A 24,082-nucleotide genomic window follows, 5' to 3' on the forward strand; every position below is an offset into this window, starting at 1 on the left:
AGTGCAATTATGTGTTTTACTGTGTAAAACCATTGTTATGTAAAATATTAATAATTTATCAGTTACAATTTTTTAAAACGTGTTTTATGTTATTTCTATATAAAGTATGAACAAAGTTATGTAAATTATTTTTCGTTAGATTTAAGTTTTTATAGAAATAAAACCTCAATTAAAAAAAATATTTGTTACTGTTAATTACCTTTCACATATATAAAATATAAGACCATAAATATACTTTATTTTTTTTAGATTACATTCAAATAAGAGTTGAATTTCCGAGGTTGAAATTACATGGACGTTTTTAAACTATTTCATATGAAAATACAATATATCAAACATAAATTTGTCATCTCACTCAGTTAAATTCTAAGAAAATCTAGGGGGGAGGGGGGGGGGGGAAATACTTCAGTAGAATGTGTAATGAATGGTCTTAGTGATAGGCAATACTTCCAAATAAATTCGAATCGCTACGTACTCAACTCTACAGACGGGAGTGTGGGCTTGTTTCCTTAAACGCGGGTGACGTATGCAGTGCGAGCCAGCATCAGAGATTTGGATTTCTCTCGTCATCTTAAGCAAAAACCCATTATTCAAATAACATATGAGATAAATAAATAGTTACATTAATTAAACGTTTATATGCAGGACTATGCACATAACACATTCAAAAAATTTTTGCAAAATTTTGTACCAGCTATTCGAGAAAAGCTACTTAGGGTCCTTTTTTACATATGAAGGAAAATAGAAGGCATTAAAGGTGTTTTTGGGCAGGGAAAGGGAGAAATAAAAATAAATTATTTGTGGGGGTTTATCTAATGTTCAGCAACAAACATTCTTACATGTATTGACTTAAACATTATAGTAGGGGAATAACAGTATATATACATACACACACACCACTGCGCGAAAATCGCCCACACGCCATTTAAATCACGCCCCTCCCTATCTCTGCGGTCACCGAGCATGCACCTGGAAAAAAACCCACTCTCCAACCTATGCTTAAGCCCGCTCAAGCTATGACCCCGATGTTCTTGTGAACTGTGTGTAGCAGAAAATGAGAAGGTCTTAAGGCACCGGAAATAATAACGATTTTAGACTTTAGTCCAAATTTTTAATATTCTCCACTTTAATTTCACTGTCGACTGAACAGTCATCAATATTTGGCTTTTAATGCTCTGCACGATTTGTTATAAAATCCCATTCTTGTGTCTCTTTGTAAATTTTTGAAAATGCCTGAGGGTCTCAAAGTATGTATCACTGCTTGAGTAACAAGCTCACATGTCTTTTGTGTGATGGACTTGGAGTATGTGTATTTTAAAATATATGTCAAATGCAGTTCAAATATAACTAAAACCTGTAGTCACAGATTAATATGGAATGCTGTATACAATGTCATCGATCACCACTTTTATGCATGGAAATATTTCACGGCTGACTCTACGAGTCTTGAATGCAATGGAACAACGCTACTTATTTTGATATAAAGCCAGTTTCACCCAAGCCCCACAGAATAGCAAGAATCTCATTAGCATGTGAATTTTTCCCAGTTATCGTGAAGTCATTAATTTATGTAGATGGTCCACGACTTTATTTGGATCATCCCAAAGTACATAATACTTAGTACGTCATAAATCCAACTTTTGTGTTAACTACTGTTTGGAAACAGCTCTTCAAAAATTTAGAATTTTGGATGCCTAAAGTTTTTGTATTGACCAGCTGAAGGAACATTACTCGTGTCTAAATGTCCTCTACAAATAAAAAAATTGTATTTTCAAATTTTACACCACGAGAAAAACGTTAGTTCACATGTTACAGAATAAAATATTATGTTGATTAAATGCGCATTCTCTGTGTTTAAAATCATTTACCAAGATATTTTTATGCCAAAAATCCGCTGATGTTCTAGCTGAGAGCATTTAAAATTGTTGTGTTCATAAAATTTAACATACATTTACCATGTTAAAAAAAAACTGTTCTTAAGTTACGACTCCAGTGAAATTGTTCCCTGTACGAAGCAAGTCTCGGCGACTGTTGAATGTTCCGCAGAAAATTTATCACACAGATGCTCCATTCCAACGCACACAACACGGACTTAAGACAATCTTCGCTGTTTCTGCCTTGTCGATACATCCTTGGGACTGGCTTCAGTCAAGTGTTTGAATCATGAGCACTAGCTTAAGAGGACATAGGGAGTCTGGAAGAAACTAGAACGCAAGATTTCAACCTTAATCTCGTCTATGTCATAAAAATATATTTTATTATGTTATTATATTATGACATTTTAAAATTGTTTAAAGTTTTACAGTAAAATTTTCTTCGAAAATAATAATAATAATAATAATAATAATGCAATTTAGGTAATTCTTTTCCTCCGGATGAAATTAATACAATTATTTTTTGTATTATTAGGGTCGAGTTGTTTTCAGTGCTTCTTCTCGGTTAACTTTTACAATTTTTTTTTTAAAAAAAAGAGGGTTTTTTTCATTTTCTTATGAGATGATATTACTCATTATTCACATAAATATTCTATTACCATAATTATCTTCTGTTTCGGTATTCTCTTCATTAGAATATACAAAATTTGGATTCTGAATGATAAGTGAACCTGAAATAAGAAATAAATTATAATAGATATTTTAAATTGAGAAAATTTTTATAATAGTTTACACATAAAAAAATGAAAACTTAACTTTCTAAATAGACTCTATAGTAACTTAAAGCTAATTAGGTAAAAGGTTGATTAATCTGCATTGAAATTAATTTTAAAAATTCTACTTACATATGATAGAGATTATTCATAAAATTATTCTTGAACCCTCTAAATTATCTATCCTGTTTTTTTTTATCATACCTGAGTAAAAAAAACTCCAGAAAAACCACGGCTGACTACAGGAAAACATTTAAGCCCTTCTTGTCAACCGACAACAGCGGAACTCAAATAACCATTCAGGAAAATATTATCTTACCATTCTACTAAAAGCATTTACGAACAGAAAATTAATTGGTAAAACAGACACATCATGGACCAAACAGCAGCATTCCGACTAAGATAACAAGAGCGAGATATCACCGAGTAAAAGGACATCGCAAGGTCACAGTTGAAAGTCAGCTCCAATATTTAAATTATAAATGGGCTAGTAAAGGAGTTTGATAATAAAAAAAAATTCTATATGAGTAGTGGAACACTTTGAAAGAACACCCAGACATGCATATGACGATTGAAGGAAAAGTTAAAAATAAAAGGTAATGTGTTACATAGAAGGTGGAAAATCAATACTATTTTAAAAACTTGTAATCTATGTATTTAAGAGCAATAAGGAGTTTTTTGAAAGTAAATTCCAGGTTGGAGGTCAGGAAAATTTTTTAGATGTCTAAACCATAATCAGAATGTCCCTAAAAGGATGTACGTACCTGTTTCAGTGGTATATTGTAAAAGTTTAATTTAGACACCTTAAAATAAATCATACATCAATTTGAAGGTAAACTAAGTAGATCTTTTTTTGTTTACAAATGTTCATTATTTTCACCTTTAGTTATACGGCACACAAACAACCTAATGTCCAATTATTTCCACACTTTTGTTAACAAGTCCGCAGTAACGGAAGTAATAGCCTCTTCAATTCTGGTAAATTAGATAGTAGCGGAACGTAGTCACGATCTTATTTAAAGTCCCAAAGGAAAAAAAATGCATTGAGTTATGTCAGGTGGATTTGGAGTCCAGCGAAAAAGAGATCTGTCGTCTCGACCATTACGACCAATCCAACGGCCAATGACTTTGACACTCTCGTACAAACGAAACGCAAATTGAACTGAAATTACAGATTCACTCTTAGCATATTGCAAAACACAAAACGCTTTACGCTCAGGAATCGCCATTTTGTGCAGGTGGCGCTGCGAGCGAGAAAACAACAAAGCAGTACTCGCTCATGCGCTTATCTAAAACTGTTTGAGTTACTCTTCAATCGTGACCTTGAACCAAAACTGTAAAACGCATACAGTTCATACAATTAAAATTCATAATTGGAACATTATTTTATGGACACATTGTATTAGCCAGAAACCAGAAGAAATATAAGAGAAAATGGTTGCGGACGACAAGAAATGGCAGAAATCTAATTTAGAACAAGATAAGAAATTATTTACCTTAAATAGGGTAGTGATCGGACCCAAAATGGCATAACATGATCCAAAATGGCATAACATAAACAAAACTAAGTATATAAAACTGATAATTTATTATTAAGATAAATTTTAAGTAAATGTTTATATATATCATGGTTTTTCTATCTCACTACTTTGTTTCTCGAGAAGTTTTATTGTTTTATTTTATATTTTGTTGTAACTGTTAAATATTTGTTTGCACTTTAATATTGTGTTATTCATTTCTGTGATGCTACAACTATTCGAGTACGGTATGTACTATTGGTGTTTAAATTTAAAAAAAAAAAAAAATGTTATGGACAAAATGAAATGTTTTAATGTAATTCACAAACAGAAACTTGGCGATTTAATAGCTTTAGAGATTGTTTGGTGACGTAATCTCACCTTGTTCTCCGTGCAAATGCTTGTGTTGAAACGCAAAGCGATCACTGCAAGCAGCCGCAATCTTCGTCACTGCCAGCACAAGAGCCAAGGCTCCCACCGACGACAGCAGAACTATTGTGGTCAGTGATGACAACGTCTTGAAATCATTTTTAGTTAGCAACTCTGATTTCTTGCAAGAATATGATCCTGCAAAAAGCCATCAAATGTACATACAATCTAACTGCTGAAAGAAAGGAGAAAATTTTTTTACAACGAATACTTGAAGAACAAATCTTTATAACAGACATGACCACAAACGTGATATAGCTAAATAAATGAGTTACATATTCATATCCATATTATGATCACTAAAATATTAATCATAATGAGCTAGTCATGTTTAGCAAATATCACACGATATGAGATATATATTTTTTAAATTTTTGTATTGTATTCATTCACCGATGTAGGTTTATTCTTATTGTATTCCATCGATAACACAGAGAAATAATTTTTTGTGTTGTCGCATGAGATTTTTCAACTGATTCTATATATTTAGGTAATGCTGAATCCAAATATAATATATGTTTTCTCGTGCAATACGACTTTTTTTGCATATTTTTTATTTCCCGCTTAATTTAGAGGACTACTACTCATAGATTCAGCATAAATACAAGGTAATTAAGGGTTCAAAAATCTAATTATGTAAATATTAATACAAAATAATTTGTATGAATTCAAAATTAATCATATTTATTGTATTAAACATAAAAATATATGACTAAAACAGTTTTCTCTTATCAGACTGGATAATGGCATCTTCAAATCGGCATACATTTTTTAATAGCCCTTATGTCTTCTATTATACATGTGGCTGTTACACACTTAAATTTCATAGACGGAAAATTCCATTATTTGTCAGACGTGCGCAAGCAACCGATTGTGAAGTTCCACTCGGCCACCAAGAAAATAAATTGACTACTGTGAAGACGCGCTTAGGGACTGGACGAGAGGGAAACGAAAAGACACGTCTCTTGGTGTTCCCATGGCTTGGTGTGAACCGAAAGAACACATCAGCGATTGCTATTTCTGGCTGAACAATACTAAAGGTGTCGGCAAAAAACCCCGGCATGGTATTTTATATCCTAGTATTCCGTCAGCAATGCAACCTGTCCCACACTCTCATAATTCCGGTTCCAGTTTACAATGGTTTTGTTTCTTTTGAGGACGAAGAAAGTGAACATAGTGATCAAGAGTGTTATGATAATGCGCAGGGGAAAATGGCTAAATTGTCTGATGGATCTTGTGATTCCAGGCAGTAATTAACCTCCGGTAGTTTAGTCAAGCTAAAGTGAATGACTTAGTTCGTGATCTGAACCTCTCTAAGAGCGCAGCTGAGTTATCAGCTTCCAGGCTGCAAGACTCAGCTCAAATCTCTTATTTTAGAAAGCGGGAACAAATTTTTGTCATATTCTTTTCTGAAGACAAACATTTTTGCTGACATGATATCGAAAGTCTTCTTAGTCTGCTAGGTTTTACCTCTTATAGTTCAACAAAATTGCGTCTTTTTCTTGATAGCTATAAGCGCATTCTGAAATGTGTTCTATTGCGTAATGAGAATATTTATCGAGCATTTCCAATTAGACATTCAGTTCATCTGCGTGAAGAATACAATGACATCAAATCAATGATCAGCTTACTCAGCTATGACCATAGCTGGATCATTTGCATGGATTTTAAAATGGTAAAGGTCCTCCTTGGACATCAGAAAGGATTCACGAAATACCCTTGCTGCCTGTGCATGGGGGATATCCATGCTCGGGAGAAACACTGGAAACAGACGTCAAACTTTGGAAGTAGGGATGCCAAATATTGTGAATGAGCCAAGACAGATTCATCTTCTTCCGTTTCACACCAAGCTTGGCTTGATGCAAAAATTTGAAAAAGACATTGTTTCGAACATATTATTTCTGCTTTTCCTGGTCTGTTATTCGAGAAAATAAAAGAATGCGTGTGTTTGATGGACCTCAAGTTAGGGACCTTGTGCGTGACGAGGAATTTGTCATGAAGATGGATGAAAAGAAGAAAGAAACATGGATGTCTTTTGTAGCAGACATGAAGAACTTCCTAGGTAACAAAAAGGCAGAAAACTTCGAAGTTTTGGATCAAAGGATGTTAATGGTATTTCGCGATCTTGGATGCAACATGGGCATTAAGATGCTCTTCCTGAACAGACACCTTGAAAACCTTGGGGCTGTTAGCGACGAGCAAAGGACAGCTTCCATCAAACCCTGAGCAATCAAGGCGATGGACAGGAGTAGGAGGCATACCTCTGCTGGAGTATCAAACGAGATTGTCCCGAGCAAGTTCACAATAGCAAGAGCTACAAGCGCTAATTCTTGCCTAATTAGAACCCGATAGTGTTTTGTATGATATTTATGGTGAAAATAAGAGTGTTTAAGGTTTTTTTTTTTATTTCAAAACAGTATGACACTGCTGTATTTTGTGTCATTACATGTTTTTGTGTAAAAATGAACAAAATAAATCACCACGACGGTGATCAAGATAATAGCCAACATTATAACGTTTAAATAAATGTTAATAATTTTGAACATGTTACATTAATGTGAAAACTTAATAAAAAAAATTGTGGAAAAACGGTAGCTTACAGAAAAAAAACTAACTTCAGATATGAACTCTGCACACCCAGATTAGTAAAGAAAAAGTGCTTTTATCAATAATAAAAAATTATATTCCCCTGTGATAATAGATGGCACAGTTGGAGATATCTCAGTAGAACACTAGTAATTCCTTAAGGAATTGCCTGATTCATGAAAGTTTATCATATAAAATAGGAATATTATTCACCACAACAAAATTTGATGTTACACAATATAATTTTCTAAATTTCATTTGTTTACCATTTCTTCCAATCGCAAACTCATGAATTCCGATGGTATAAATTAGGCATTCTTTTTCTGTATTGTTATGTTATTGTACTATTCATCGTAAATTAGTCTCATAGTTGTTAAATTATTAATTTTTAAAAAAAAAATTCAAATGTCAAAACCATTCTGAAAAGGAATTCAGTAGCATTCATAGTGAAAAAAAAATTAACATAAGGCATATCTCCATGTAAGCCAAAGTCATAGTAAGAACAGCCTCTATTCTCGAAGAGCGCAGCCACATTAGCGAGGGGGCGTAGCTCCGTCTGGAACATACCTGCCGGACACAGGCAGTGAGTGAGGTGGTTGTCCTGAGTGCCGCACGTGTAGTTGTCACAGGGGCAGGTCTCGGGGCTGGGACAGCTCGCTGCTGCCTGCAGGACAGCACACTGCTCACTGCACCGTGCTCCTGTCCAGCCAGGCTGGCACTGGCACACGAGGGTGTCTGTGGAGCACCTGGCGGACACAGGCAGTGAGTGAGGTGGTTGTCACAGGGGCAGCTCGCTGCTGCCTGCAGGACAGCACACTGCTCACTGCACCGTGCTCCTGTCCAGCCAGGCTGGCACTGGCACACCAGGGTGTCTGTGGAGCACCTGGCGGACACAGGCAGTGAGTGAGGTGGTTGTCACAGGGACAGCTCGCTGCTGCCTGCAGGACAGCTCGCTGCTCACTGCACCGTGTTCCTGTCCAGCCAGGCTGGCACTGGCACATGTGGTGCAACTGCCAAAACAATGCAACACCATTGTCTATACTTAAAGCAGGTTCTAAAATAAATTCACAGAGACCAATTAAAAATACTAAATTAGCTAGGTGTTATTATTTTAAAAGCTAAACGATCCTTAAAGCAATTTAGTTCCCATTTATTGGTACTGACTCTTATAATTAGATTCTTCCCTATTAGAACATCTATAAATTGTAGGTATTTTTTTAGTGTTTTGATGTAAATCATGATGACAGTGTTTCTCTCTTTGGATATAATCTCTCCAAAAATTATGACATCAAAAAAATTGCCATTTAAGAGACTTTTGAATGGTCTTTGAAGTAGTTATGTGTCGTTCATGAAAGATTCTTTAAAAATAAACGAATCTTTGAGTCAACGAAATTCTTTGATCCGTTCGCTGGTGGTTTGCCTTTGGTAATATGTGATAATGTTGAGAGACACACACTTCATTTCCAGAAATTTGGGAATCAAACTTTATGTGAAACAGCATTTGGAATTCACCAGTAACCCGAGATAATCCATCAACTAATTATCCAGATTAACCACTTAATTCTCTTGCAAAATACGAGAGTCTTGATTCTCCAAGTAAAAAGTTGTCACAGCTTGTATTAACCTGACTTCTACACCATTCTGATCACTTTAAATAAAATTAAATTATTATACTACAATTTTCATGTTTGTTTTGTCTGTTACGAATATCAGAAGCCGAGCTAATATGTTTCTGTTATCTTGTTCATGTGTGAAGTAAAATTAACAAAAAAACATTGCTCGAATTTTTGACCTCCTTGAATGCTCAATAAAAAAAAATCATTTAAGTCGTAAGACATTGTCTACATCTATTAAACATTGTCAACTTACGTTGTTGTGTGCTCCTTGTGGCAATGCGAGCATGCGTCCACACAGCTCTGCAGAGAGCTGTCCCACGGGGACCCGGGAGGGCACTCGCATGACCCGGGCGCCACGCACTGCCCATCGCCGCATCCTCCAGGGCATGACGGCACACAGGCTCCTTCCGTGTCACTCCACGCGTAGCCCGCGTCACACTCGCACACCTCGGGCAGTCGGCACGACCCGTGCACACACTCGCCGGAACACACCGGGGCGCAGGTCCCGTCCGCCGAGAGCTCGTACCCGGGCCAGCACGTGCACGCGTCCGGCGCCGTGCAGTTCCCGAAGAGACAGCCTCCAGGGCACGTCGGTTCACACGCGTGCATGTTCAGTCTGTATCCATCGAGGCAGGTGCACACGTCCGGGCTCGAGCAGACGCCACGGACACACGGCTTGGAACAAGTCGGGGTGCACGTGTTTGAAGAATTCCTGCGGTATCCAGGCCAACACTCACAGGTGTCTGGCGCTGTGCAGTTTGAGTTGGTACACCCTCCTGCGCAGATCGGAAAGCACGTATTGTCGCGACTATTGAGTTTCTCATATCCGTCGAAGCAGCTGCACACATCTGGTGCACTACACTCGCTGTTAATGCACCCTTCGGAGCACTTGGGGTGACATGTGTTATTTTCCCCATCGTTTTCAACCTTTTCATAGCCTTCGAAGCAAGTGCACTCTTCAGGGGCAGAACAAAAACCGTTTACACAGCCATATTTGCATGAAGGTACACAGGTGTTGTTTGAATCTACTGGAAGGTACTTTTCGTAACCTTCAAAACATACACACTCATTTGGAGCAGCGCATTTGGAGTTAATGCATTCTTCTTCACAGATTGGAATGCATGTGTTATTTTCTGCATCATTTGGATCCAAAATATAGCCATCGAAACATGTGCAAGTATCAGGGGCTGTGCATTGACCATTAGTGCAGTTGGAAGAACACACTGGAATGCATACATTTTTATTGACTGACACTTCATCTAATTCGTATCCTTCCCAGCATGTGCAGGAATCTGGTTGTGTGCACCATGAATTGACACACCCTCCCTCACAGACAGGAATACACGAACGAGCACTTTCATCGCTTTTATCTTCTGTGAATCCCTCCCAACATGTACAATTATTTGGGGCAGTGCAATTCGCATTAATGCATCCTCCACTGCAGAATGGATTGCATTTGAATTTGTCATTGTTATCAAAAATGTAGCCTTCATAGCAAGAACAGGTATCTGGCAAAACGCAGTTTCCATTTATGCATTTGTTCTTACACACTGGTTTGCAACTCGCATTGAACGAATCATCGGTATCTTTCTCAAAGCCAGTATAGCACTCGCAGTTTCCAGGTGACACACAGACACCATTCGCACATCCATGTGGACAAAAAGGAACACAAGCACTATCAGAAAAATCATTTGTATCTTTTACATAGCCTTCATTACAAGAGCATGTATAAGGTTGCACACATACTCCATTAACGCAGCCCTCAGGGCAGTTTGGAGTACACGTCCGTCCAAGAGTGTCTTCTGGATCTTTCACATACCCTGCAAAGCAGGTACAAACTTCAGGTTCAGTGCAAGTACCGTTTGTACATCCATTACTGCAATACGGAATGCACGTATTATTCAAGCCGTTTGTTGAATACTTCGTGTAGCCATGATTGCAGGTGCATTCACCGGGATATGTGCACACGCTGTTAATGCAACTATTGGAGCAGTGGGGGACACAGATGTTTCCGGTCGCGGTCAGGGTATCCTTGACGTAACCTTTGTTACAGGTACATATCCCAGGCGCGGTGCACGTGCCGTTGACACATCCCTCGGGACAGTGCGGCACGCAGGTTCTTCCCGAAGGGTCTGTGGTGTTGTGCACATAGCCTGTGTCACACGTGCACACGCCAGGCGCCGTGCACACTCCGTCCTCACATCCGTCGGGACAGTGGGGGACACAGGCTCTCCCTGACGCATCCGCCGGGTTTTTGACGTGACCAGTGTTGCACGTGCACTCCCCAGGAGCCGTGCACGAGCCGTTACTGCAACCGCCCGGACAGTGCGGCACGCAGGTCCTGCCGGAGACATCCGAGGTGTCCTTGACATAGCCGGAGTCACACGAGCACACACCAGGCGCCGTGCACCTGCCGTTACTGCAGCCGTCCGGGCAGTGGGGGATGCAGGTCCTGCCGGAGGAGTCCGAGACGTCCTTCACGTGCCCTTCGCTGCACGTGCACGTGCGGGGCGCCGTGCACGAGCCGTTGGCGCAGCCGCCCGGGCAGTGAGGCACGCAGGAGCGGTTGGAGTCCTTGACGAACCCGCTGAGGCAGCGGCAGGTGTCGGGCGCGACGCACACCGCGTACACGCACCCCCCTGGGCACACCGGCTCGCACACCTGGGCGCTGTACCTGCCGCGCCTGTACCCGGGGTCGCAGCTGCAGCTGCCGGGCGCCGTGCATCTGCCGTTGATGCAGCGTCGCGCGCACACGGGGGCGCAGGAGGTCGCGTTCTCGTTCTTGTAGCCGGGGTGGCAGCTGCAGATGTCGGGCGCCGTGCAGGTGCCGTGGAGGCAGCCGCCGGGGCAGTGCGGGATGCAGCTGTGCACGGACACGCTGACGTAGCCGCTGTCGCAGCTGCAGGTGTCGGGCGCAGTGCAGGCGCCGTGCTCGCAGCCTTGCGAGCAGTGCGGGACACACCTGCCGCCGTCTGCCTCCTTGTAGCCGCTGCAGCAGTGCTCCTCGCTGCGGTAGCGCATCACAGTCTGCAACACACCCCGCACAGCGGTCACCAGTTCTGGTCCCTTCAACCTTGAACCTTGTTCTGAGTAGTTTCTAGCGTAACGAAAACAAATTCTGCACTGTATCTGTTTGACTGGCTTAAGGGTCTTGCATCCCTTGGGGTTCCTTGTGGGCCTTGGGGGATAAAGAGCGGATTCATGACGTGTCGGAGCTGTAGTCGGCTCTAGTATCTGAGTGAAGCTCTCAGCAGGATTCCAAAAAGGCTGTGCGATGCGAATATACAGCCTCTCCCGCTTACGGCAACCCATAGCCTTCTCGTGGCACCAGTGTTTAAACAAATATGGGATATGCCGGGGGTGCCCACTGCTCTGACTTCCTCGGTGTGTCGGAACGGGAATTCTGGTGGATTAGTAAGCTGTGGGCAGGTGACTACGCCTTGCTCCTGCAGAAAGTCCACTGGGGAGTTTTGGACCCCCAAACCCTAGGTGGTGCCTCAAAGCATCGGATTCAATGTGAAGAATTCATGATGCATATGGAATAGCGAAGGGTGGTAGCGCGGCGGGGGTATCCTCCCAGCCTGGGCACCTGGGCCCTGGCAAGGCTGTAACCCTTGGGCGGGGGATAGTCTAAGAGTCGGTTATTAAGGCAGTCTTTGGTCTGGTGCTACCTTACCTTCCCGGGCTCTGGCACAGCTGTAACCATCGGGCGGGAGACATGCTGATATTGAAGTAACCTAGGACATCCATGTCCTGATTCGGGGGGGGGGGGGGGGGGGCTCGATCGTCGTGAGGCTTCCCGGGAAAGCACTATACCTGAAAATGAAGGGTGCCACGGGACTGATCCTTTACTGTGATTGTTCCCTGCTGAGATTTCCCCTAATGGCTCGGGATCAGGATTGGAGTAGGAAAAGTGGTGGTAGTGGTTCGCCTATGCTTGGAGAACACTCCGAGGGGTCCCCGCCCTGCTGACGAGTGGAAGTGTTGAGCTACTTAAGCTCGGGTACTAGCCTGCAGAGCTAGCAGAGGTTGGATAGGCCTCAGCTGGATCACGAGCAACTGGTTGACCGAGGGGTCCCAGGGATGTGAGAGGTATGGTTCCGTGTCGTAGCTTCTCAGATCCCACAGAGGGGGCTGGCTCTGTAGGTGGTCTGGGGGTTTACGGCGGAGCTGGGGGCGGGTCGGTGGGGCCGAAGTTGGGATGGGTCTCCTCAACCTCTCGACCTAGCAGTGCACTCACCAGTAACATGCTGCGATTGGAAATGGTGGATCTATTTCCCGGTTCTCGGAACCCATATTTGGCACTGGTAACAGTGTCAGGCATGTAAAAGACCCATCTTTCTCCTAACCAGGATCACACCCTAACGGGATCATATGCCTGGGGGAGTATTGATGAATTTATGAGGTGTGAACCTAATTTACGTGTATCTCTGTTTCGAAAATGCACGGATGTGCATGAAAAGTGGGGGCTAACGATGTATTGGGTCCACATGCATGGTCTATAGGTTTTTCTCAGTGTGCTTCAAATCATGACTACTTTTTAAAATTAAAATTCTTCATCTTTTCCAGCATAACGAAAACAAATGCAGCATTGTATCTTTGTTTCATAAATTTTTGGCTGCTAGATGTCTGTCAATATCCGCAGTTCGCACTCCTCACTGGAGCTAGGCTCGACAAGTTGTTTCGGGCCGAAGCCCGGCCTAGCCTCACCACCTCCACCTCCTAGGACTGAACCCGTTAGGGTATTCCAAGAGCACTAACTTTTCTTCCTCCAGATGACATCAGGTGTTCGATGACATCTGGATTTTTGGCCTTTGATGTTCCATATGCCATGATTGAATGGTTAGTACCATTCTTTAGCCTCAACCAGAAACAACTTATCCATTCTGTTTGAGCCACCATGCCTGCAGCCAGAATAAAGCTTTGTCAAAAATCGTTTAAAATCCACATCAGTTGCATCCATGAATGATTAAAAACACGACGGCTGTTGGTAAAACTCTGCTAGTCACTCCGCGTGGGATCTCTTGCATGCCTTGCTCCGGGACGGTTGCCAGTACCCGGGGCAATGTACATGCAAGGGCACTGATCCCACCGCCTTTCTGGGTGTTCTCTATCTTTGCCAATCTGTGACTTGTCCTTAGCCATTCCAGTCCTTCTTGCCGAACCTTCGGCCCTTTCCTGCGCCTGCTCTCTTGTTCCCGTCCTTGCGTTCTTGTGCCTTCTTCCTTGGTCAGTCTTGTAAAATTTTGAGGTCTTCTGAATAAAATTTCTTTCTTATGTGCCGCCGAAAAAATATCACAAGTCTTGTTATAAAATATCCAAATGTTTTCGTTTCCATCTAAAATCTTCACTAAAATAGTTGTCCTTGATTTGAAATTGTTTCTCCCGTTTCTTCGTAAATTATATTTCCTCCTCCTCTCCTTCTTGGTTTTTGTCACGTCCCTGTTCGTGTTTGTTGTTGTGCTTGTTAGCTGGATGACTTTACTGCCTCTTCACCAGTTCGTACCTCTTGAATGGCTTGGTATGGTCGAACACGAAACGACCATAAGTCATCTCAGCTTGCTTCTTGATATCCTCAAAATCGATGGTAATTCCGAGTCTCTAGAAATTGGCACGCAGCAGGGACCTCAGCTCTTCCAAATCCAAGGGGATGTTGTTCCTTGCGAGAAGATGTCTGTCTACAATTTCCATATTTGGAAAGTTAATCATCTTCCCTCCCTCCATGCTGCGTACCAACACGGCAATTGCCGATTTCTGTATTGCTAGGCTCGACAGTGGTTCGCCCCTCACCTCGCGCCTGTCCTCACACAGTCTCGCGCCACTCAGTCGCACTCATCGCGCCACTCTCGAGGGGTCTCTCACCCTAACCGCCGATGTCGCACATTCCCTTCACTCGCGGAACTCTCCGAACTGCCGCGGAGGCCAGCGTCGCTGTTTTTATACCCGCCGGTAGACTTTCTGGAACCGTCTGGGCGGTTGGAAACGTCGCGTCACCCCGGGCCGACCCGACGCCCGAAAAGTCCAGAAAGGCGGTGTTTATTCACGCCACTCCTCGCGGCGGCCTCTTTAATTCCCAGACCACTACGAGGCGTGTCGCTGCTAGGGTGCGCGGAAGGGGGGCACCCTTGTGACCCGGCCAGGCGCGCTGAGGCATGTGGCGTGTGACGTCACTGGTCGTGCGAGGCCACCTGGCGCGTGTCGCAGTCTTGGCTCTTGCGTTCGTTACAATATTCATTTGATATATCTATTTTAGTTTGCAGCTACTCGTTTACACTGTAATGAAAAAAAAATGCAGCACTTTATCATTGTTTCGTAAATGCTAGGACTATCGAAAAAGTGCGGGGTTTCGATGAAATCGATGAAATTGTTTTTTTTTTTTTTTTTCATAAATAAGAAATTTGATTTCTAAAATTGTTTTAAAGATTGCCGTAACAATCCGTGTTTAAACGAAATTTTTTTGAAGATGGTTGTAAAAAAATTTTGCCGAAATATCGGGAATTATCATTTCCACGAATCGGCCTTAAAGCTTAAGTTAAGACTTATATCACTATCTTTCATACTTGGGAAGATAATATGAATTCAGGCAAGTAAGTTTATTTTTCTATACGAATTTTTTAATTCACTTTTATTATAAATTTTAATCAGTATAATTTTATTGAGGGTTAGCTTACTTGTAATGTGAGAGTGGGGCTTTCGATGTAATGGTTATAAATATTTAGAAATTAATTTTATAAATTATTTTATGATTGATAGTGTAGTTATTGCAAGTTTTTTTTTCTAGGATACTCTCATTTTAAATGCCTCTTTTTCTATCCCCACAAGAAATCGTGAAATTTTAATATTTTAAATTATGTCAAAAAAAAAAAACTTATGTTATAGTTCATTTTGTAAGGTGTAAGAGTGTTCACGAGTAGTGAATCTTTCGATGTAATAGTTATTATTTATTTGCGTGAATCAGTACGCATGCCTCCAGACAGCGAAAAAAAAAAAAAAATCGAAGAAGTTTTAAAAATGTTTCCATTCGTGGGTAAGTATTGGTGGTCAGAGTATCGCTGGGTATTTGGGAAGGGAAAGGGGGGGGGGTAATCTCATTCTGCTCCTGAAACTCTGCTGATATTTTTTTTCATTCTTAATTAATTAATTAGTTAATCGGCGGCGAGGTGTGGACTCACGCGCGTCTCCCAGTGCGTCTCCGGCTGCCACCGCTCCTTATCGCAGCGCACCACGAAGCACCAGCCGCGGTACTTGACGCGGCGGTTCTGGATGAAGGAGTAGCTCTCCCGGCTGACGTACCTGCGGCACACACGGCTCTTACCAGTATGGCTCTTACCTGCGTGGCTCTTACCAGCACGGCTCTTACCGGCGTGGCTCTTACCTGCGTGGCTCTTACCAGCACGGCTCTTACCGGCGTGGCTCTTACCTGCGTGGCTCTTACCAGCACGGCTCTTACCGGCGTGGCTCTTACCTGCGTGGCTCTTACCGGCGTGGCTCTTACCAGCACGGCTCTTACCGGCGTGGCTCTTACCTGCGTGGCTCTTACCAGCACGGCTCTTACCGGCGTGGCTCTTACCTGCGTGGCTCTTACCAGCACGGCTCTTACCAGCATGGCTCTTACCTGCGTGGCTCTTACCTGCGTGGCTCTTACCAGCACGGCTCTTACCGGCGTGGCTCTTACCTGCGTGGCTCTTACCAGCACGGCTCTTACCGGCGTGGCTCTTACCTGCGTGGCTCTTACCAGCACGGCTCTTACCAGCATGGCTCTTACCTGCGTGGCTCTTACCAGCACGGCTCTTACCGGCGTGGCTCTTACCTGCGTGGCTCTTACCGGCGTGGCTCTTACCAGCACGGCTCTTACCGGCGTGGCTCTTACCTGCGTGGCTCTTACCGGCGTGGCTCTTACCTGCGTGGCTCTTACCAGCACGGCTCTTACCGGCGTGGCTCTTACCGGCGTGGCTCTTACCAGCACGGCTCTTACCGGCGTGGCTCTTACCGGCGTGGCTCTTACCAGCACGGCTCTTACCGGCGTGGCTCTTACCAGCACGGCTCTTACCGGCGTGGCTCTTACCGGCGTGGCTCTTACCAGCACGGCTCTTACCGGCGTGGCTCTTACCGGCGTGGCTCTTACCAGCACGGCTCTTACCGGCGTGGCTCTTACCGGCGTGGCTCTTACCAGCACGGCTCTTACCGGCGTGGCTCTTACCAGCACGGCTCTTACCGGCGTGGCTCTTACCGGCGTGGCTCTTACCAGCACGGCTCTTACCGGCGTGGCTCTTACCGGCGTGGCTCTTACCAGCACGGCTCTTACCGGCGTGGCTCTTACCGGCGTGGCTCTTACCAGCACGGCTCTTACCGGCGTGGCTCTTACCAGCACGGCTCTTACCGGCGTGGCTCTTACCGGCGTGGCTCTTACCAGCACGGCTCTTACCGGCACGGCTCTTACCGGCGTGGCTCTTACCAGCACGGCTCTTACCGGCGTGGCTCTTACCGGCGTGGCTCTTACCAGCGCGGCTCTTACCAGCACGGCTCTTACCGGCGTGGCTCTTACCGGCGTGGCTCTTACCAGCACTGCTCTTACCGGCGTGGCTCTTACCGGCGTGGCTCTTACCAGCACGGCTCTTACCGGCGTGGCTCTTACCGGCGTGGCTCTTACCAGCACGGCTCTTACCGGCGTGGCTCTTACCAGCACGGCTCTTACCGGCGTGGCTCTTACCGGCGTGGCTCTTACCAGCACGGCTCTTACCGGCGTGGCTCTTACCGGCGTGGCTCTTACCAGCACGGCTCTTACCGGCGTGGCTCTTACCGGCGTGGCTCTTACCAGCACGGCTCTTACCGGCGTGGCTCTTACCAGCACGGCTCTTACCGGCGTGGCTCTTACCGGCGTGGCTCTTACCAGCACGGCTCTTACCGGCACGGCTCTTACCGGCGTGGCTCTTACCAGCACGGCTCTTACCGGCGTGGCTCTTACCGGCGTGGCTCTTACCAGCACGGCTCTTACCTGCGTGGCTCCGCGCGTCTCTAGAGCCGGGTTCCAGCCTCGAGTGGATCCAGTCCGTCTGGTCACTTTGAGAAAACTAACGTTTCTTTAGTTGGCGTTATTGGTTATGTTTAATGCTAATTCATATAAATTTAGTTGGTGTAGTTATGGGTTTGAATAACTTAGGTTTTTATCTTGGTTATTATTTTGATACAATTAAAAAAAATAGGGGGTTGTCTGTAAAGTCGGTTTACGGACGATGATTTTACGTGATAACGTCATAAGAAAAATCATTGATGAAAAATTGCATACTTTTTTAATTTTCAAATATTATTTACAGTTTTTTCGCAAATTTAATTTTGAATAATTTGTTTAAATATAATCACGAACAATTAGTTAAAAAAAAGCCCTCCTTAACCTGTTTGATATTATAGATTTTCTCGCACGGTGGTTTGGCCGGTTCTTGCACGCTCGGCTCAGGCGGAACGTGACAAATTTTTCGTGAGTGCAGCCGGCGTTCATCGATTTATAAGACGTTATCACGTCAAAAATTTTTTCTTGTTGAAATGTTTTCAGCCGTGTGGTTTGTACACCTGGCAAGTACGCAGCTGTCGTGTTGGGGTCGCGCGGCAGCGAGTGGATGGCGAATGACGTCACTGCAAGCATAGGCGCGACGAGTGAAGAAGTACTGGCCGTGTTCCGTCGAGCTCCTGATAACGGCCGTTTCCCGCCTTGTGGAGTATAAGATCCGGTAGAACTTCTGCATCGAACGATAAGATAAGGCAGTACGCAGTGGCGTAGCCAGGATTTGCGTATGGGGGGTGTTAAGAAGCATGCCCCCCCCCCCCCGTATTAAAGCGGGGGTCCGGGGGTCCTCCCCCGGGAATATTTGGATTTTAAGGTGTATAATATTGCTATTTTAGCAGTTTTCGGTACTTAAATTTAAATATTGTAATGGTAAAAATTTTATTAATTTTAATATGAAATTTGTTTGAGTGATGAATAAGAAATTAATTAATGATTTGGAGCTAAGGTAGGGGGGGGGGGTTCGAACCCCTAAACCCCCCCCCCTGGCTACGCCCCTGGCAGTACGTCAGTGACGTGACACGAGGGATCCCCCGGGGCGAATGCTAGTTTTTTTCCTTCATGGAAGTAACTGACAGAAAATACTTAAGAATTTGCATCCAGTGACTGTGCAGTTTTAAATTATCGGATTATTAGTAGCCTGGCATAGTGCTAAGTGAACTGAAGTTTGCGGGCTGTTTTTTTTTTTTTTTTTTTTTTGGTGTTATAACTCATTTTCGGCGCAGACATATTATAGTAGCTATGCAGGTTAAATATTGAGATATTTAAGGAACAGTGTCATCTATTTCAAATTCCTGGAGTTAGGTTTCGGATTTGCAATATTGTTGGCTGTGAACTTGGTGAGTTACTGATGTAACGCAGCCAAATGGGGAGTACAGTCTGTCTAACATGAACCATTTGTTGATATCTGTGCTGCAGTGATAATTATGCATTTATTATTTTATTGAGCGAGGAAAATGGAAATAAAATTTCGGTAATTTGTGAACTTTGTCGGTCTCGTAGCGCGACGCCCGGATGATTTTACGGCTATGCAGTGTTACATAGATTTAGCAGACTTTAAGTTCGGTGCACTGACAGATCTTTACAAATTTATTTTAACATTTTTGATGTTTTAATAACTTGATCTCGGGATACGGCATTGGTAAGAGTAATGTCGCGAATGGAACGGAAGTCGGTTTGAACGGAAATGTGTAAACACGGTGCTGCCACCTGTGTAAGTTTCAGGAATCTCGAAATGATGGTGTACCCGCGTTATTCATCCGTATATGTTGCTTCCGTGAACATCGCAGAATTTACACCGCAAATAGGTATCAAAAATAAATTTCCCCTAGTAAAAGTATCCATTATTACGTTGTGTTATAATTTAGTCACAAAAATAAATAACGATAACTTAAAAAATACACGAAATTGCCGGCAATACTAATTTTGACAACCCTTAGTTAACATTTAAATGTAGAGATAGTGCAGTGTTATTCAGACTGTAGGGACACAACCAATTGTTAGCCTGCATATATCCGACTCCATGAGAAGAAAATAAATTTAGTGATGGAATTTTTACTGTTAGATCTTAAATGTTGAATGAGATCAATAAGATAAATTTTTTGTAGGAAATATTTAAAGACTGATTTTTGTTGTTCAAGCAGAAACATATATTCATACATATATTTACTTTTATGTGTTTTAAAATGTTTCAGGATAGTTTTATTTTAATGTATATATTGTACTACAACATCATTTTGAAAAATTCTTAAAGGATAACGCCGCGTTCGTAATGCTTTAGAGAACCAACAACATGCTAAATATCTTGACACCATGTTTATTTCGACACAATTTTACTGGCTAATATATTAAAGTTATTTTTTTTATTTGCAATTATAACTTATGATTTTTCCAGTTTACAAAATTTTATTTCAGAATGGTCTCACCATCATTAAGTTTATTTTAGCCAACACGCTGAGTACATCCCTCGATGTTCGCGGAAGTTAGTATATACTGGTGCATGTTGCCACACGTGGGGTCCGCCATCTTTATGACTCCGGCTGGTGCATAAATAATTTTAATTCAATTAAATGAATGATAAAATCCATCAAATGATGGAAAGCGAGTAACGGTCTCTTAAACCACTTTATGGTAAATAAGAGAAAACGTCTCCATCAGGGCGCCCGAAGGAGTATAACCTCAGAAAGTGCTCGATGATAGTTCCAGTCGGGTCGTTACCACAACGCCGAAATACCGTAACGCCGAATGTCAAAATTGACCACAACGCCGACAGCTAGAAAACTGCTGTGTACCACAACGCCGAAATAACAACTGAATGAATTTGTGCGTGTTTCTTAAATGCACCTTAACGCCGAAATACCACAATCAAACCCTAACCTTCTAACCTAACCTAGCGTAAGATAACCTAACCTAACTTAACCTAACCTAACTTAACCTAGCCTATCTTAGCCTAACCTAGGCTAGCCTAACCTAGTCTAACCTAACCTAGTCTAGTCTAACCTAACCTAGTCTAGTCTAACCTAACCTAACCTTTGTGGCAGTCCTGCAATGACATTTTTCGGTGTTGTGGTATTTCGGCGTTGTGGTGCGTCTCCGTTGCGGATCGGGGTGGACGTGACGGGTGTGTACTCACGGCACCCTCCTGACACACTTGCCGCTGGAGGCCTGGATGCTGGAGGCCTGGATGCTGGAGACGGCGCACAGCAGCACCAGGGCCAGGAGACCTGCGCCGCACCACGCCATGTCTGCGCAGAGTGCGGGCTGCTGCTCCTGTGGGAAGCTGTGTCGGCTGCGCGGGGAGATAGCAGTGTTCCTCCGGCCCGGTATCTGCGGCGCCAGGCGCGCCTTCCCTGCTCCACTGCCGCACTCTCTCAACCATCCTCGACCGCAACTATACAAGTGCTCTTGAGTACTTCTTTGTTGAACATTTGGACTTCAAAAAGTCTTTAGACATCGGTATTTTTTTAAACTTTGCGATTGGCAGATTATCGTTGATGGGATTCACTAAAGGCCAAGGGTTGATTCATTTTAGATTAATTTTTTTACGTAATAAATTTTGGAATACTTTAAAACAGTTCCCAGTGAGGAAGTTAGTTTTATTTTTTTTCGGCCCCTTAAAACGCCGTTAAGTTTGTAACATATCTATCGCCTGACGTGTATTTCTACGCTACGCAATATTCACAATTCCTTTGTCCAAAATACCATTTTGAGTTCATATGATGTATGGCAACAGCGCACGAAGAATCAAGTACAGCGATATAGCCCGTCCCACTCTTAGATTGCAGTACACGGCTTATGGACGCGCGCTGTTGCCAAATCTCTAACACATTATGAATTTCAGGAGATGTGTGTCTTTGTAATTCGGATCGAACAAGAAGCATTTTAAGAAATCATATCGTAATTTATAATATTTTATACTATTACACATATAAATTTGTAATCATGCCACTTTTATGTAAATTTCAAATAAAAACTACCTATTGTAGACTAAAATTTCTTATAGTTTTCTTTTATTTTCTAAAAATCCCATATATATATATATATCACATTTTCATGGGCCCGATAAATGCCGTATTTTTGGACAAGTCATGTCCAAAATGATAAATAAAATACGGTAATGGGAATTCTCGGTCGAGTAAGTTATGGGAAAAATCCGAACAATTGGGTCGAAATGGGGAAGATTTTTTTAAAAACAGAAAAATCGCAACAACTCCCATAATAGGAATAATATCGCCTCCGTTTTAACGTATGATAGCTCGGAGTACCTAAAGCCAAAAAATGTTTTCTAAATACATTTTTGATACGACCAGCCATAGCTGCATGGGTTCGAAAAAAAATTTCATCGGACAAAAAAAACGTAACTGCCTTTGTAGACACCTTATCAAATCTGTTTAAATTGTTTGCTAAAATCATAATTATTTTCCAAAACTTTGACTAAAACAATGTTTGATAAGATGCTTGGTGTTGAGAAGGATAGAAAAATAATTCAAAATTTTGTACATTGATCGTTATTAAATTCCTTCGTATTTATTTCATAAATTTTACATATTATGTTCAAGATTCGATTAAAATATTTTTGTAGCAACCATTACTGCAAGGGGAAGAAAAAAAATGTGTTTAAGGATATAAAAATCCCTTTTTGTTCTAATGTAAAGAAATATAATCATCAAAATCTTTCTGCGCCTTAGGCTGTGCCGATAAGGAATTTTTTCTAACTTTAACTTACAACAAGAATCTGTTCACACACATTTCATTCATAGGAATTTATACGATAAATGTAACGTTAACTTGATTAAGAAATTAATAACATCACATAGGTACCTTTTAATCACTATCGCTACCGCTGACCAATGTCGATACCAGTTCCATAAGAGTAGCACAGAGCTGACCAGAGGAATGGTAAGCTTGCTTAATTGCATTGCACACACTCATATTTTTGAAAAATACTCAAATACATTCAACACAATCTTGCGCTCCCTCCCGCGTAGCCTACCGATATAATTTATTTTCGGTGTTCTAACTTCCATATTTTATATGTACGTAATAAAAATAAATGTAGAAAATAAAATCACGTATGTTAAAATATAATTTGTTTGTCAAAATTATAACTGTAACGAGTCACCGGACACAACGCGTTGCTTCGTCGTGAGACGCGATACTAACTGGCAGGCTGGTTTTCAGAAATGCGTGTCTAAGGAAATACATGGTTTACTAAGGAAGCCATGTATTTGAAATTGCTTGCAGGACAGAACCCCACTTATCTAAACACACGACCCTGTTTCCTCTTACGACGGCAGCTTGTGAGAGAAACCTCTACTGCAGCGCGCTCTTGTACTGATAATACACATCTTTAACCGCTATTTCCACGGAAACTGTAGAAGCAATTGAGATGGAGCTGCTTTTAAAAACTAATTCAATTCATTGTGAACATTTTTCACCCTTTCGTCCCCCATCTATATTTAATAGAAAAAATTTCTGCTGGTCAACTTTTTGATGTGTCAGTTTGTGAGAAAATGCATTTCAATATATTAAAAAAATTATTTAAGTGAAACCTGTACAGTTTTTGTCTTAACATTTGTTCGGTGGCGTCCTAAGGCATTAATTTATTAATAAAAAAAATCTGACACAAGTAGGTTATTTTTTTGATGTGAAACATCTCGGAATACTTCAAAACAGTTCGCAGTGAATAAGTTATGTTTTTTAATTTTTTCGGACACTTAAAATATTGTTAAGTATTCAAGATCAGCATTGCCTGTTGCGTATTTCGATGCTATTCAAATATGAAAAAAACCTTGGTCCAAAAATTAAAATTTTAATTTCGTTTGATATTTGGCAACAACGCACGAAGAAACGACAGCGCTTACGGCAATCGGCGCGTGTTTAGAGAGAGAGAGAGAGAGAGAGAGAGAGAGAGAGAGAGAGAGAGAGAGAGAGAGAGAGAGAGAGAGAGAGGGGGAGAGAGAGAGAGAGAATGCGCCCATTTACTTCCACACTGCAATCTAAGAGTGGGATGCTCTATAGCAGCAGACGACGTGTGTCAGAAAGAGAAAGCACCTACTTGCTTCCAAACTACAAGTTTAGAGTGAAATGCTCTAAAGACGAAAATACTGTCTAAGTTCAAGATAATAGTTGTGTACTTTCACACAATTATTAGCTAAATTACCCAGCATTACCCAGAATTAATCACCCTTGAGTACTGATCTTCGAAAAAAAAAAAACATCATTCTCA

At 42.2% G+C, this 24,082-nt stretch overlaps 1 protein-coding gene across 1 annotated transcript; it reads right to left on the reverse strand.

Moving 5' to 3' along the window:
• Positions 1–1,097: 1,097 nt before the first annotated feature.
• Positions 1,098–21,219, reverse strand: LOC134538070 (multiple epidermal growth factor-like domains protein 11). The gene is made up of 6 exons (XM_063379058.1): positions 20,987–21,219; positions 15,968–16,088; positions 9,049–11,822; positions 7,747–7,925; positions 4,546–4,731; positions 1,098–2,605 (listed from the first exon to the last, which is right to left on the reverse strand). The coding sequence occupies exons 1-6, from the start codon at positions 21,094–21,096 to the stop codon at positions 2,514–2,516; spliced, it is 3,462 nt and encodes a 1,153-aa protein (XP_063235128.1). The 5' UTR covers positions 21,097–21,219; the 3' UTR covers positions 1,098–2,513.
• Between the last annotated feature and the right edge of the window lie 2,863 nt (positions 21,220–24,082).

Source organism: Bacillus rossius, chromosome 13, assembly GCF_032445375.1.
Source record: "Bacillus rossius redtenbacheri isolate Brsri chromosome 13, Brsri_v3, whole genome shotgun sequence".
Taxonomy (NCBI): Eukaryota; Metazoa; Arthropoda; class Insecta; order Phasmatodea; family Bacillidae; genus Bacillus; species Bacillus rossius.